This window comes from Aquarana catesbeiana, linkage group LG02 (genome assembly GCF_042186555.1).
Source record: "Aquarana catesbeiana isolate 2022-GZ linkage group LG02, ASM4218655v1, whole genome shotgun sequence".
In the NCBI taxonomy this organism is placed as follows: domain Eukaryota; kingdom Metazoa; phylum Chordata; class Amphibia; order Anura; family Ranidae; genus Aquarana; species Aquarana catesbeiana.
Window position 1 is genome coordinate 597,970,644 of NC_133325.1, and position 15,271 is coordinate 597,985,914.

At 44.0% G+C, this 15,271-nt stretch overlaps 1 protein-coding gene across 4 annotated transcripts in view; it reads right to left on the reverse strand.

Annotated features, from left to right (window-relative positions):
- USP9X (ubiquitin specific peptidase 9 X-linked) overlaps positions 1–15,271 on the reverse strand; it is a 365,419-nt gene that overhangs the window by 123,524 nt on the left and 226,624 nt on the right. For all 4 annotated transcript variants that reach the window (XM_073616321.1, XM_073616319.1, XM_073616322.1 and 1 more), the window contains 5 exons: positions 12,311–12,436; positions 10,678–10,844; positions 9,645–9,753; positions 6,240–6,386; positions 2,048–2,194 (listed from right to left, as the gene is read on the reverse strand). In XM_073616321.1, the coding sequence (XP_073472422.1) occupies positions 2,048–2,194; positions 6,240–6,386; positions 9,645–9,753; positions 10,678–10,844; positions 12,311–12,436 (696 nt within the window). The remainder of the gene's footprint in view (positions 1–2,047; positions 2,195–6,239; positions 6,387–9,644; positions 9,754–10,677; positions 10,845–12,310; positions 12,437–15,271) is intronic.

Below are 15,271 nucleotides of genomic sequence, written 5' to 3' on the forward strand. Positions count from 1 at the left end.
GCCAAACAGCACAGAGACAAGCCTCAAACCTTCTGGCACAAAGTCATTAGGAGTGATGAGAACAAAATTGAGCTTTTTGGCCACAACCATAAACGCTACATTTGGAGAGGAGTCAACAAGGCCTATGATAAAAGGTACACCATTCCTACTGTGAAACACGGAGGTGGATCGCTGATGTTTTGGGTATGTGTGAGCTACAAAAGGCACAGGAAATTTGGTCAAAATTGATGGCAAGATGAATGCAGCAGGTTATCAAAAAATACTGGAGGAACATTTGCATTCATTAGCCAGGAAGCTGCACAATCCAACATGACAATGATCCAAAACACAAGGCCAAGTCGACCTATCATTTACTACAGCAGAATAAAGGGAAGGTTCTGGAGTGGCCATCTCAGTCTCCTGACCTCAATATCATTGAGCCACTCTGGGGAGATCTCAAAACGTGCAGATCACGCAAGACAGCCCAAGAAGTTATAGGCACTGGAGGCTTTTTGCTAAGAGGAATGGGCAGCTTTACCATCTAAGAAGATAAAGAGCCTCATCCACAAATACCACAAAAGACTTCAAGCGGTCATTGATATTAAAGAGGGCAATACACGGTCGTAAGAACAGGGGTATATAAACTTTTGATCAGGGTCATTTAGGTAGTTTCTGTTGTCATTATAATTTAAAAAGAGTAAACACAGTTGATTAATAATAAATGGCTTCTGCCAAACACTAACCATGACTGAAAGAAAAGTTTTTGTGTTATTAATATTCTCTGAAAAATGGCCAAGAAATCATAAATCCTGCTAGGGTATGTAAACTTATGAGCACAACTATATTTGTAAAAAAATTTAAAAACCTTTTATCATTTTCCTTCCACTTCACAATTATGTGCCACTTTGTGTTGGTCTATCACATAAAATCCCAATATAATACAGTTACATTTCTGGTTTTTAACATGACAAAAATGGAGAAAATTTCAAGGGGTATGAATACCTTTTCAAGGTACTGTACATAAGCTATAGTCCGACAGTAGCACTAAAGTGGTTGTAAAGGTAAAAGGTTTAACCCTTTTGTATTATGGTAAAAAACCTTTAATAGACAGTTACCCCCGCACCCCCAACCCAAATAAACACCCGACCCCCGATCTCAGTCCAGCGCACATCAGTTCTTCTCCCCTCTACCAGGCTTGGCTGAGAGTAGTGGGAGCCACTGGCTCCTTCTGCTGTCAGTCTTAACTTGTGAGCAAAGTGTGGAGGGGCAGGGCTGAGTGTCTGAATAGACACAAACAGCCTGGCTTGGGAGTGAGCCCACAGGAAGTGGCTTCCTATGGTGGGCACTCGGCTGGGGAAGAAGCCAGGAGTGCCGACGGTGGACCTGAGAAGAGGAGGATATGAGATGTGCTGAGCACAACCAGTCTGTCATTTTAATGAAAAAAAAAATCAAGCTTTACAATCAATTACTTTACCACAGCAATTTTTGTTTTCAGAGCACCCATTTTAACACAATTTCATTACCTGATAAACCTGCCATTAGGGTTTTATTTAAATTTATATTACCTTCAACAAAGTGACAATACTGATCATTCTGCAGTATTATTGAAGCGTTGCCACTCTGTGAACAAGGCAGTTTAAGATGGACATGGTTTCATTAAGTAAAAGCAAACAAATTAAGGTCCACCTTTAACTAAAGCGTTTAAGTTATAGCCAAATTTTTTTTCTTTCATTTTTTGTTTTAAATAGAGCTTTAAATCATATTAGTAAAACGGATCCATAGTTCGCTCCCCTGGAAGTGAAAACGTTTGTCATAACCTCTGTAATTGTCAGACTTGCTGGGCATTATAGTCTGTAAATGTGGGGAATATTACATCACGATATAGAAAATAAAAAAATTGATAAACTTAATACCATCCTTACAGGTATTGCCACATGCAGTTAACAGAAGAAAATATTACTTCCATGATTCATTTGATCAACTGCTAGATCAACAAAATAGCTGCTAATACAGTTGGGCAACAAGTACCCACTCAAACAATAAAACATCCTAGCAAAACACATCCTACCTTAATAAGATTAGCACCCCCTTTCTCACATCCAATGTGGTATTTCTTCTCTGGCGTCTGGAATGCCAACAATTCCTTTGTTACTCCTAAGTGACCTTCAAGAATGGTCTCCTCGATACCTGTTTCACCGGTTCTTTTAACATCATCCTACATTAAACAGGACACAGCGTGTTTATATTCTACATTACAGAGTCTAAAACCTTAACACAAACTAAAAATAGAGGCATTTTTGACTTATTTGTAAATTCCATATCTGAGTACAGTACAGGACATGGGCTGAGTGTTTGTAGACCCTGAGTTGCAGGGTCGCACCTTCAGGTAATTGGACACTGGCAAAGCTCTTGAAGACATGCCCCCTGCGTGCCTTTCCTGCAACCCTAACCCCACCCCACCCAGTTTGTAGCAAGAATTGCAGAGTAAGCAAGAAAAAGAAAGGAGGGTGGTCTGTATTTGGTATTCCAAGACATGGAATGTAAAACTAAGCCAAAAAATGTCTTTATCCTAATTGTACATTACGGGACAAAAGGCTGATTACTTATAGACCCTGGGACTTGACAAGCAATAAATGAGAAATGTGGGCAACAACTAGGAAAACAGAAGTGTTCCAAAATGCCCAACAATAAGGGACAACAGAACCAACTTCAAGTGCTGCTGCAAAATAACTTTGCAGCAGAGAGCTGTATGTCGTTTTCTGACTGACTGAGCAATTGTAGACTTAGAAGCAGGATGTACCTTGTAAGGTCTTGAGGATAGGACAAATAGAGAATCCATCTTCCTGATCGAAGCTGATGCTTGAGGTACCACCTTCTGATGACTCGGACTACATCCGGGCAATAAAGAGCAACTTCCTTTGGGTCCTTTGGAGCAGGGCATGAGGATGGAAGGACTAGGTCTTCACTGAGGTGGAAGACTGATGCTGCCATTAGGTAGAACAGATGATCTTAGATGTAGGACTACTGTGTCATTGTGAAGAATGAGGAACTCCTCCTTACAAGAGAGATACCAATTTAGCGACATGTCTTGTAGATGTGACAGAATTTAAAAAGACCTCTCTGCAGGAGAGGTCATCCAAGGTCATATCCCTGATTGATTCAAAGGGTGGTTTCTGCAGGGCAGAAAGAGCCAAGTTTAAGTCCCAAGGAAGCACATTGTGCTGCAAGGGGGCCTAATCAGAGATACACCTTCAATAAAAGTTTTGACTAAGAGAGAAGTCAAAGAATTTTGTAAAAGATTGGAAGAAACTCTGAAACAACATTTTCTTATCTAGAAATAAACATTTGCTTGGGATGCATCAAGGGCAAAACCCAAGTATCCGAGGCGACTAGAAGGCTGAAGGGCAGAATTTGTTTTTTTAAAGAATATATTTTATGGAGTTTTAAAGCATAGGACATGCAAAAGGAGAAGTCAAACACGGTTTGATAAGGAAGGTGCACTGAGACCAAATCTCAACATCTCCGTACATATACATTAACATCCTGCTATGTACATGTAAAACCAAAAAAGGGACACTACTCTCTTGACCATGGTTAATTGAAATTACCATTGCAGACATAGGGCCACCCAGTAGGTCTAGAAAGAGTTGAGACTGTTCTAAAAAGGAGTCTCCTGCACCTTCTGCAAGCAAAGATCACTTAAAAAAAACCACAAAAAACACAAAGCAGAGCCAATAAGGATAGAGAAAGTGACACAAAGAAGTAGGTAGCCAAGGATGGCTTGGAGGAAGCCAAGAGAAAAGGTAAAGGGGAAGTAAACTTCCTTTTACCTATAATAAGGCTTACATAGGTACAGTAAACATCTCCTAAACGTGCACTGCTAAATGTGAGCTCTGAAGGAATGGCATACCCGTGCTGTAAACAGCAACTCCCGCACACACGCGTCATCACTAGCTCGGCCATTCCTATCGCCGAAGCCTGCGTACCCGCAAACGCCTTCAGCGGTGACAGTGCACCCCTGGAGGGCTTAGTTTTCAGGCAAGTCTGCCATAAAGTGCTAGTATGCAGCGCATAGTAGCATATTATATTTTAAACTGCCCGGGGTGTTTTTTTTTTTTTTTTTATGCGGTTTACTACCACTGTAAAGTTTGAATGTTGGTCATGTAGGCTAGCAGTTAATACTTCCATCCGTATGAGATGACTGAGATCATCCATCCATTGCCCAATGGCAGAGAATGTAGTTGTTCTCCAGTGTGTAGGAATCAGTGCTTGATCTGTTCCATTTGATCATTATATGTCTATTACTGAAAAAAATTTCCCTGTTCTTGAGAACCGGTCCATATGGGGTTTTAACATATTGGACTATGGTTTGTAAGAGTCTCTGTGTACAATAACATTTGAAAATTTGTTGTTAGGAGAGGGAACTTAATTCTGTTTTGCATAAAAGTGTCTTTTGAGCCTATACCAGAAGAGTTTTTTGAGTAGTCGATACATTTTTATAAATTCTTAATGCAGAAGCTTGATGCCAAAAGGCCCGGGCTGCACTAATATATCTAGTAGAATAAGCCTTCACTGGAAGAGGGGTGGAACCCTACCCTTCAGCCTAACAGGCCAGAACGGCAACCTGAAAGATCCGTCCAGGAAGAGCCATCCTCCTGCCAAGGGAATTCTCATAAGTAATTTTTTTACCCAACAGCCTTGATGATTAATATTTAAGCCACATATGTGCATCTAGACCAAGGGTCTCAAACTGGTGGCCCTCCAGCTGTTGTGGAACTACAAGTCCCATCATGCCTCTGCTTGAGGGTGTCATGCTTGTAACTGTCAGCCTTGCAATGCCTCATGGAACTTGTAGTTTTGCAACAGCTGGAGGGCCACCCGTTTGAGACCCCTGATCTAGACAAATGGAAGTTCCACCCTAGATATCTGACGATAAGAGTAAGCCAGTCCATGTACGCAAACAGTCAGGAGTTCCAGGTGCTGAAGGCGCTCAGTGTCTGTAGAGTTGGATTTTGGTTGTCCAGATCACTAGATTTTGGCACACAGCCATAGCAGCAATAAGAGTGCTTAAAGCGGAACTTTCCCTTTTGGGTGGCGCTCCACTCTAAGTTGGAAGGCCTCTGGCGGTTCCAACACCAAACAAGTTCTTACCTCAAACACCAAAATAGTGGAGTTTTGCCAATAAAAGAGGGATTTAAAGCAAGTAGGCTCTGATTCTTCGCCCTATTTTGCCCCATATGCGCGTTCTGGTATAAGAACCCTATCAGTGCTATACCAGAGTCGCTTATAACCAGCAGCCTGTGGACTTAACCATTAAAATGGACATGGATACCGCTAAATCCTCTTTACTAAGGCAGGATGAGTGTTGGACGCCAGAAGGGGCAATAGATTTGTCCTGAGGAGGAAGAGAGTCAGAGGTGAGAAAGCTGAGAATACTATCAGAGGTTGAATCCCTGCAGAAAAAGGGGTTCAGAACAACCCCCCCCCCCCCACTGGTAGCCAGGGAAATGTTAGGGCCTTTTTTTCCCTGTTCTTGACCTTTTCCTCCCTAGCTCTGCCAATAGTGAAGGGGAGCCCTTAATAGGGTACTTACAACTTGAAAGATGAGGTGTGAGTATGGGGGTGAGGGGGTCTTCCCTGTGTCTGCGCACACAGCTCTGCCGTGAGTCCTGTCACCCCATAAGCTTTGTTCTGGCACATCACTAACATCTGAAAAATGTGCGCTCAGTGCAGCTAAGTGGTGAGATGACTTCACTCACACCACTCAGGACCCCAGGGAGGGTGCCCAGTTTTGTCCATGGCAGTGCCATGGAATAAACCCCAGGTCACTCATCTGTTAAACCTAGCAGGTGGTAATTAGGGGGCTAGGAAAGTAAGGAGGAGTGAGGATCCTACCCAAGGAGCATAAAAGAAGGGAGGCACCTGGGGGTAAAAACCCACGATTCAGGTGAGCAAATCCAAGCACTGGATAGGATAGGGAACTTCACCCACTTTGGAAAAGCACAACCCTTCAGTGAGGGGGGTCTATAGGGACTGGGTCACAATGTTGCAGACCGCCACTGCCATGGATTGCTAGACATTATGGAGGTCTTTGCATTTTTTTTCCCCCCAGTGTCCAATCACTTGAAGGTACCTGCCTTTAACCAAGACGTGTCTGTGTCCTGTAATGCGCTGTATGTACAAGAAACTATAATTGTTTTGATACAGTTAAATGAGTCAAATGCGTACCCTAAATATTTTATCACAGCAAAATCACTCACTCTTATCCTTTTGAGCCAATCTATTTCATTGTTGAGCAGAACCTCAGCATTGGGAATGTTAATGTTGCTGTTGTAGGCATAATTCAGAAGGTGCCTTAACAAGGTGAAATAATCCCCAGCATGTTTAGCCCGCTCTCTAGCAGTACTCTGTCAAATAAAAATAAAGTGATTACATTGTGATAGATTTGATTAATTTAGTCAAATGAATTGAGTCAAAACACTCAATGTTCAACACATTAAACAGAAATCATGTACACTGCTGCTGGTAAACAGTTGTTTAGGAGCAGTTGGGCATTTTTTCAGCTGCCCCTGAACTCTCCGTTATCTTATGCATGTACACAGGGATATTTATAGTTGTTTTTAAGCAGTTGAGTTTAGAAGCTTTTTTTGGAAAACAAAAAAAATGCATTCAGGACGGATATTCAGGGGCATTTGAAATGCCAAACACCTGTAAAAGCTTGTAATCGCATGTAAACACGGTAACTCACGTTTAGCCACGTTTAGTTTACAGGCGTTTTAAATTTTTGACTATTTGAAAAAAAAAAGCTTCTAAAAGCGCAAACTCGTCTAAACGTGGCAAAACAGACGTTTTTAAACAATGGTTACCATCTGTCAAGTTAAATCATTCAGGAGAGGTTGTAAAATGTCCCATGTACATTAAACCTTAAAAAAGCAGCTATGTTGACATAAACCATTGTTTTCTCAGTAGAGCCAATTAAAAGAAATTTTAAACTCCATTTAGGTTTATAAAAAAGATTTTTTAATTGAAGATTTTTCTAAGCTAAAAACAAGGATGGACAACCTGCAACCACAAAGCCAGTAGCATTACAGGTAATACAGCTTTTCAGTGAATGCAGATTATACAAACTGTCTCTAGACAGTTTAAGTGTTTCACGGATGGACTGCTACTATTACTGGTGTTTACCATTTCTGTTAGGACAACACTCAGGGTACCCTGGACTAATAAATGGTAACCGAGTTGTATTCTTGGCATGCTTTTTTTAGTGAACCTTAGGGGAAGGAAGTTGGTTAACCACTTCAGCCCCGAAAAGGTTTTGCCCCCTCTGACAATTGCACGGCCATGCAATGTTGTACCCAAGCTCTGTCATTTGTTTCCACCACAAATAGAGCTTTTTTTGTGGTGCTATTTGATCACCTCTGCTGTTTTTAATTTTTTTTGCTATAGACAAAAAAAAAAGCACAACAATTTTGGAAAAAACAAAACAAAAAATTTTTTACTTTCGGCGTTAACCACTTGCCGTCCGCTCTATAGCCGAAAGACGGCTACAGTGGGAACTTAATTTGCCGGGTGGGCGTTGCTGGACGGCCTCCCCGGCCTGCACGCCCCCCTGTAGGGCGCGCGCGCTTTGTGATCACAGATCTGAGTAAGGGGTCGATCCCGACCCCTTACCACGTGATCAGCTGTCAGCCAATGACAGCTGATCATGTGACCTAAACGGGTGAGGAGAGAAAAGAAAGCCGATTGCGGGCGGCTGCGTGAGGGACATCGGTCCCGATCGTAGAGAGGCTTCTGTGCCCACTAGCATCATATACCAGTGCCCACCAGCGCCACCCATCAGTGTGTCATCAACAGTGCTGCCTATCAATATCACCTACCAGTGCCCATCAGTGCCACCAACAAGTGCCCACCCCCCCAGTGCCACCCATTGCCTTCTTATCAGTGTCGCCTTATCTGTGCCCATCAGTGCAGCCTCATCAGCGAATATCAATGAAGGAGGAGAAAAATTACCTGTTTGCAAAATTATACAAACTTTTAACCACTTCCGGACCGCCGCACGTCGATGTATGTCCCTATTTTGAGGACAGATATCGTAGTTATGGCAGCAGCTAGCTACCATAACCCCGGTATCCCAGCGTTTGGCCAGCGGTCCGGTACAAGATAAAAGTGGTCTCTGCGCCAGATTCACCATGAGATCCAGTGCCCTCCGCTGCTTACCAGAGCCGTCGGCAGTGGCAGAGGCGTTCGGATCCTTCCTGTGGCTGTGCATGGAGACGAGTGAGGGGAAGATGGCCCCCACCCGTCTCCATGACACTGCAGGGCGGAAGCGATGTCAAAACGTCACTTCCGCCCATAGCTCTTAAGGGGCCTTTTTTTTTTTCCATTGCATTTAAGTGTAAATATGAGATCAGGTCTTTTTGACCTGATCTCAGTGTTCAAACCACACATGTGAGGCATCGTCACGATTGGTAGAGAAAGAGCAATAATTCTAGCCCTAGACCTCCTCTGTAACGCAAAACATGCAACCGGTAGAATTTTTTAAATGTCGCTTTTGGAGATTTTTAATGGTAAAAGTTTTTCTTGCAACGACCGCCATTTTATTCTCCAAGGTATTAGGGGGAAAAAAAATGTATAATTTTTGGGGGTTCTAAGTAATTTTCTAGCAAAAAAAACTGTTTTTAACTTGTTAACAACACATCTAAAAAAGAGGCCCAGTCTTAAAGTGGTTAAACATGTTTTTTTTTTTCAAAAATGTTTGTATTTTTTTGTTTGCTTAGCAAAAAATAAAAACCCCAGTGGTGATTAAATACCACCAAAAGAAAGCTCCATTTGTGCGAAAAAAATGTTAAAAAATTTCATTTGAGTACAGTGTAGCACGACCTCGCAATTGTCATTCAAAGTGTGACAGCGCTGAAAGCTGAAAATTGTTCTGGGCAGGAGGGGGGTTTAAGTGCCCAATAAGCAAGAGGTTAAACCATAACCAAATATGTAAAAAAAAAAACAAAACAAATTTATTAATCAATTTAGGGCAATTTGTATTCTGCTACATATTTTTGTTAAAAAAAAAATCCAAATTAGCATATATTGATTGGTTTGTGCAAAAGTTATCGCGTCTACAAACTAAGATATTTTTAGGGCATCTTTTTTTTTTTTTTTAGTAATAGCGGTGATCAGTGATTTTTAGCGGGACTGCGGCGGACAATTCGGACACTAAGTGACACTTTTTGGGGACCAGTGACACCAATACAGTGATCAGTGCTAAAAAAAACCAACATGTGTTCCTGATTAGCAGGAACACATGATCTCTCTCTCACTGTCTGACAGGACAGTCTGCCTCATTTACATAGGCCGACCGCCGTTCGGTCTCTACTCCGAATGATTGCAGGTGGACTGAGGCCATTGCAGCCGCTGATTGGCTCCAGCTGTGTCCAATCACAGTGGGAGGGGGTCGCCAGGCATCGCCAACAACGTACAGGTACGTTGTTTCGTGCAGCCGGGCCACCCTGCCACAGTATAAGTTGAGGTGGGTGGTCCGGATGTAGTCACAACTTTTTTTTTAAATGAAAGAAGGGTACTTTCTGCACACAAACAATATATTCTGGCAACAAGCATCAACTTATCCTACAAGCACTTGCACCATTATAAAATATCATAATATTCCTTACCCCAAGAACTGTGAACAGAAGTGTAATAAAGAAAATAAGAGGTCGATGTCCCATACAACACCTTGTAGACATGAGAAAGAACTGTTCCTGCGCCATTTGTCTAACAAGTCTGTGGGAAAAAAAAATACAAGGAACATCAAAGTAGCTTTGTATGTCAGATCAAAGAACGATTTATGCATTCTTTATTTGCCATAAAAACTATTATGCTCAGCCTATATTCTCCTTAAAAGATTTTTCACTTGGAATTCTATTACCTCACTTACGATTACTGTAGCTAGGGGAGAGAGAATCTGCCGCATACCCTTGCCATTCTGTTAGCATTATCATGCAGTTCCCAGCTGCCATTGCTTGAAGCTATTCTGTTACTTGGGCAAAACACAACCTGATTTCAGAAACCCAGCAAAACACTCAACATTTTCTAACACAATTTAAAGGAGGGAAAGGCGACTAACCTCACTGAACTGCTACTACTCCATATAAAAATACTGATGTATAAATGGATAAGACCAACAAAGACTATATTTTTTATCCCATCTGCTTATTAAGAGCTCTTAAAGAGGAAGTAAACCCTGGTGGGTTTTACTTCCTCCATTTCCCTGCAAAGTTAAAGCATAATGGGCTACTATGCATTGCATAGTAGCCCATTATGTGTCACTTACCTGAAACCAAAGCCTGCGATGTCACTGCTGTCCCCACTAGCAGCGTGCGTCCATCTTCACCCCTCTATCTTCCGGAGCCGTGAACTCCAGCTCTGTGACTGGCCGGAGTCGCGTGACATCACTCCCGTGGGACCGCCAGTCATGGCATGACCCCCTATTAGAAACGGCACGATGTGTCCTTTCTAAAGTGCGCATGCGCTGTAGTCATTGGCGCTCGGCTTTTTTGTAAATATCTCCTAAACCATGGAGGTTTAGGAGATATTTCAAGCACCTACAGATAAGCCTTAATATAGGCTTACACGTAGGTAAAAGTGGTTGTACAGGGTGTACAACCACTTTAAGAGCTCATAAAAGGCAGGAAAACAAACACTTACTTGCTTTGACAGTGAAGAAGCAAGTCAATGATGAAAGTCTGCCATGCTTTCTCTTTGCTGAGTGTTTCCAATGCTGTTGGTATCAAAGCAAAACACAAGGTCATTGCCTCCAGAGCTTCACAACAAACTTGTTCATCCTCAGGATCAGGTTCATTCCCAGCATTAGCCTGTGAAATATAGAGAACACATAAATCTTCAAACTGCACAATGTACCATCTCTCTACAACACTTTGGCACCTTATAAATCCAAAGTCCTACAGCTTTATCGCAAACCAACAACAAACATTATCTTACTGAACTACTCAGTATTCTTCAAAAATCTAATTTAACAAAAAAAATATTAAAAGTGGTTGTAAAGCCTTAAGGTTTCCAGCTTAATGCATTCTATGCATTATAGTGAAAAACCTTCTGTGCTGCAGCTCCCATGACCCCCCTCTTTCTCACCTGAGCCCGATCCAATCCAGCGATGTGCACGAGCGCAGAGGCTGACGCTCTCCTCATTGGCAGATTGGTAGCAGAAGGCGCAATTGGCTCCTGCTGCTGTTAATCAAAGCTGTGACATGGGAGCGGTCAAATCCCGCTGACTTTCCCAATGGATGCAGCAGTGGGACTCAGGAGTGAGCCCGCACGTGTGCCCCCATTGAAAGCAGCTTTCCGTGGGGGCACCTAATGAAGAGGAGCCTGGAGCACCGACGGGGACCCCAGAAGAAGAGGATCGGGGCTGCTCTGTGCAAGAAGAGGAGGATCGGGGCTGCTCTGTGCAAGAAGAGGAGGATCGGGGCTGCTCTGTGCAAGAAGAGGAGGATCGGGGCTGCTCTGTGCAAGAAGAGGAGGATCGGGGCTGCTCTGTGCAAGAAGAGGAGGATCGGGGCTGCTCTGTGCAAGAAGAGGAGGATCAGGGCTGCTCTGTGCAAGAAGAGGAGGATCAGGGCTGCTCTGTGCAAGAAGAGGAGGATCAGGGCTGCTCTGTGCAAGAAGAGGAGGATCAGGGCTGCTCTGTGCAAGAAGAGGAGGATCAGGGCTGCTCTGTGCAAGAAGAGGAGGATCAGGGCTGCTCTGTGCAAGAAGAGGAGGATCAGGGCTGCTCTGTGCAAGAAGAGGAGGATCAGGGCTGCTCTGTGCAAGAAGAGGAGGATCAGGGCTGCTCTGTGCAAGAAGAGGAGGATCATGGCTGCTCTGTGCAAGAAGAGGAGGATCATGGCTGCTCTGTGCAAGAAGAGGAGGATCATGGCTGCTCTGTGCAAGAAGAGGAGGATCGGGATTGCACAGAGCAAGTAAGTATAGGCATGTTTGTCATTTAAAAAAAAAAAAATAAACGTTTACAATCACTTAAAGTTTTTAACAGAAAAAGAAAAATAGCCACCAATTTTTAGAAAAATAATTTAAATATAGTCAATCCATATCAGTTCAGTAAGGTAGCATTTTGTTTCAAACTGGATGATGTACTGACATTAAGAATGTCATGTTAAATTCCACTACTCCTGAGTGCAACTGGATAATGTGTAGATTAATGGGCGAAGACGTTTTTTCAGGGCTGAAACATTTAAAACTTTCTATTTGTTATATAAGGGAAAAGCAGGTTAGGGTTTGGTTTTAAAAGTAAAGTTCCTGGAGCATGCATACTAGCACTTACCTTCTCATAAATTTTGCTTATTTCGTCATTGGCAGAGAACACCAACTGAACTGAACCACAGCCGGAGGCCCAGATTACTTTCTGTATTGCTCGAATGACACAAATATCTGGGATGTACTTAGAAGCCTTAAAAGAAAAAAAAAAAATCTATCAAATCATACTACTCTCGAAGAAGATGGTTTTAAAAAAAACACTCAAGGTCATATATATTTGAATGATTTATGGAAAAATATCGCCATTTATAAAACTAAGACTGACTAAGCGAGTGGCCTCTATAGGTAAAAATTACAATGACAAAAATAAACATGTACCATCATCCAGAAATTAATAAATAATGAGGTTGGAAGCCTGATCCCCAGTCAGGCGACCAAAAAAGTGGGGGCATATTTGGACTATTGCGGTACAGTAATTGTTGGTAACAATTTAAGGCATAAACAGTAGTAGTGAAATTGAAAGTTAATTTATGGATGCAGGGGACAGATCGAAATTAATACAATAAAACTACATACAAATATGTCAACAATGGGATCATTAGTATAAAGTACAGCACGACATCTCAGATATCATATTGCTCGACTAGTTTCGCGGACAAACCGCTTCATCAGGAGGGAATCTGGAGATAGTTGATTCTGACTAAACAGTCTGAGCCTAACAGATAAGAAGACATATAATGAGATTGACCAAAGGACAAGAACAATGTAAATAAAGTTTATGTTACAGCATCAAGATTAACAAAGGTAATATGCAATACATGGGGAAAGGGGGGACGAATCTGCTTACCCATGTCCCAACCGAGCCCCGGCGCACAACCCCACCACCAAGGGGTGATCTCCCACGGCGACCTGGGGGGGCTAAAGAATGACGGGGATAGTAAAGATAATGTATGTCATAATAAGGTAAACTAAATTTCCACACACGGGACAGGTGAAACATATAGTGACAATGATGAAAATGGTGATAAGAATACGGGGAAGAATGAATAGTGAGGATGTGGGAAGTGAGAAAATGAATAGCAGTGTGCAAGGAGTGGAAAGGAATGCATCTAGTGAAAGCCAAGGATGGGAACAATTGTAAAATAAATGGTGTGGTGTGGTGTAAGATAGGAAGATTAAATTAAAGGAAAGGAGATGGAAAGGAAGGGGGATGGGTGAGGGACCAGAGGGGAGGGGGGATGGAGGAGGGAAGGGGAAAAGGGGGGGGGGGGGGGGGAGCGGGAAGAGGGGGGGGGGGAGGAAGGTGGGAACGGGATAGGGAGGGGAATGAGGAAAGAGGAGGGGAGGGAGGGGGGAAAAAGAGGGGGGGGGAGGAAAAAACGGGAAGGGGGAGGGGAAGGGGAGGGGAAAGGGGGAAGGGAGGGGCAGGAAGGGAAGGGATGTGACCGTGTAAATAGTGCAGTGAAATGGGCATAAGGATACCTGATGCTGATAAAAACATAGAAAAGTTCCCGGGGAAGGCGTTGTGCCAGGAATTGAAGCCACGACAAGGTAACTGGGGGGGGGGGTTTGTTACTAGAGACTGCAAGTGACGGGCGAACACATAGCAGGACAAGTCCACCCCAGCTTGAAACATCTAAAAGGAGAAACACGGTATGTAATATAGCCAATATTGGTGCCCTGGATGCGGGACTTACATAAAAGGATACATTGGGTAATGCCCTCAAACTTACCATTGGTTGGCTAGCATACACAGACCCGGGGACCAAAAACGAGACCGTCAAACAGACAGGTAAGGCCCGTCATTTATAGCTCCCAACCCTGCGACGCTGCGCCGCACACCAGCGAGACGCCGGCGCATTACGTCACAGGGTCAGAGGTCCCCACACGGCGCGCGAACGCATGCGCAACCACCCTACGGCCATAGGAACAAGTCCCCGCCCAGATAGGTGCAAGAGGAGGGGGCGGTCCCGCTGACGAGACCGACCCCTCCACCAGGGACCTCACCAAGCCGCCGCTGGAGAAGCCAGGGGGAGGGGCCCGTGCCGGCGCCCCAGCCGGGAACAGGAGAAGGGGAAGCAGAGGGTCCCAGTACAGCGGAAGGATAAAACGAATTGGAGGGTGTATAACGGACATAAACAAAAGGATAAATAGAGCTTATACTTAGCATAGAAAACCTAAATAGGTGAATTAGGGATTGAAAATACCCTAAAGAACCGGTGCAATCGCCCCCCCCCCCGCGAGACATAAACGTTAAGAAAGGCCATAGGCAAGCCACATGATCGGGTAGAGACATGTGAAATAGGGCGGGTAGCCACGGTAATAATGCCTGGCCAAACTAATGGGAATCTGTCTTGGAGGGTTGCAACGGGGCTAATTATTAATAAACAATGGTAGTATAAGAGAGTAATAGATTCTATAGTAAGAGGCCCACCCCCAGAGGACACAAACCATATGTGTCAATGGGGGTTGATTTAAAAATGAGGGGTGGGACAGCCTGGGTCCGTAAGGTGGAGGGCAATTGGCCAATTGCCCTCCACCTTACGGACCCAGGCTGTCCCACCCCTCATTTTTTAAATGAGCTGGCGGGCTTCTCCCGCGGCGGCTTGGTGAGGTCCCTGGTGGAGGGGTCGGTCTCGTCAGCGGGACCGCCCCCTCCTCTTGCACCTATCTGGGCAGGGACTTGTTCCTATGGCCGTAGGGTGGTTGCGCATGCGCCGTGTGGGACCTCTGACCCTGTGAGGTAATGCGCCGGCGTCTCGCTGGCGTGCGGTGCAGCGTCGCAGGGTTGGGAGCTATAAATGACGGGCCTTACCTGTCTGTTTGACGGTCTCGTTTTTGGTCCCCGGGTCTGTGTATGCTAGCCAACCAATGGTAAGTTTGAGGGTATTACCCAATGTATCCTTTTATGTAAGTCCCGCATCCCAGGGCACCAATATTGGCTATATTACATACCGTGTTTCTCCTTTTGATGTTTCAAGCTGGGGTGGACTTGTCCTGCTATGTGTTCACCCGTCACTTGCAGTCT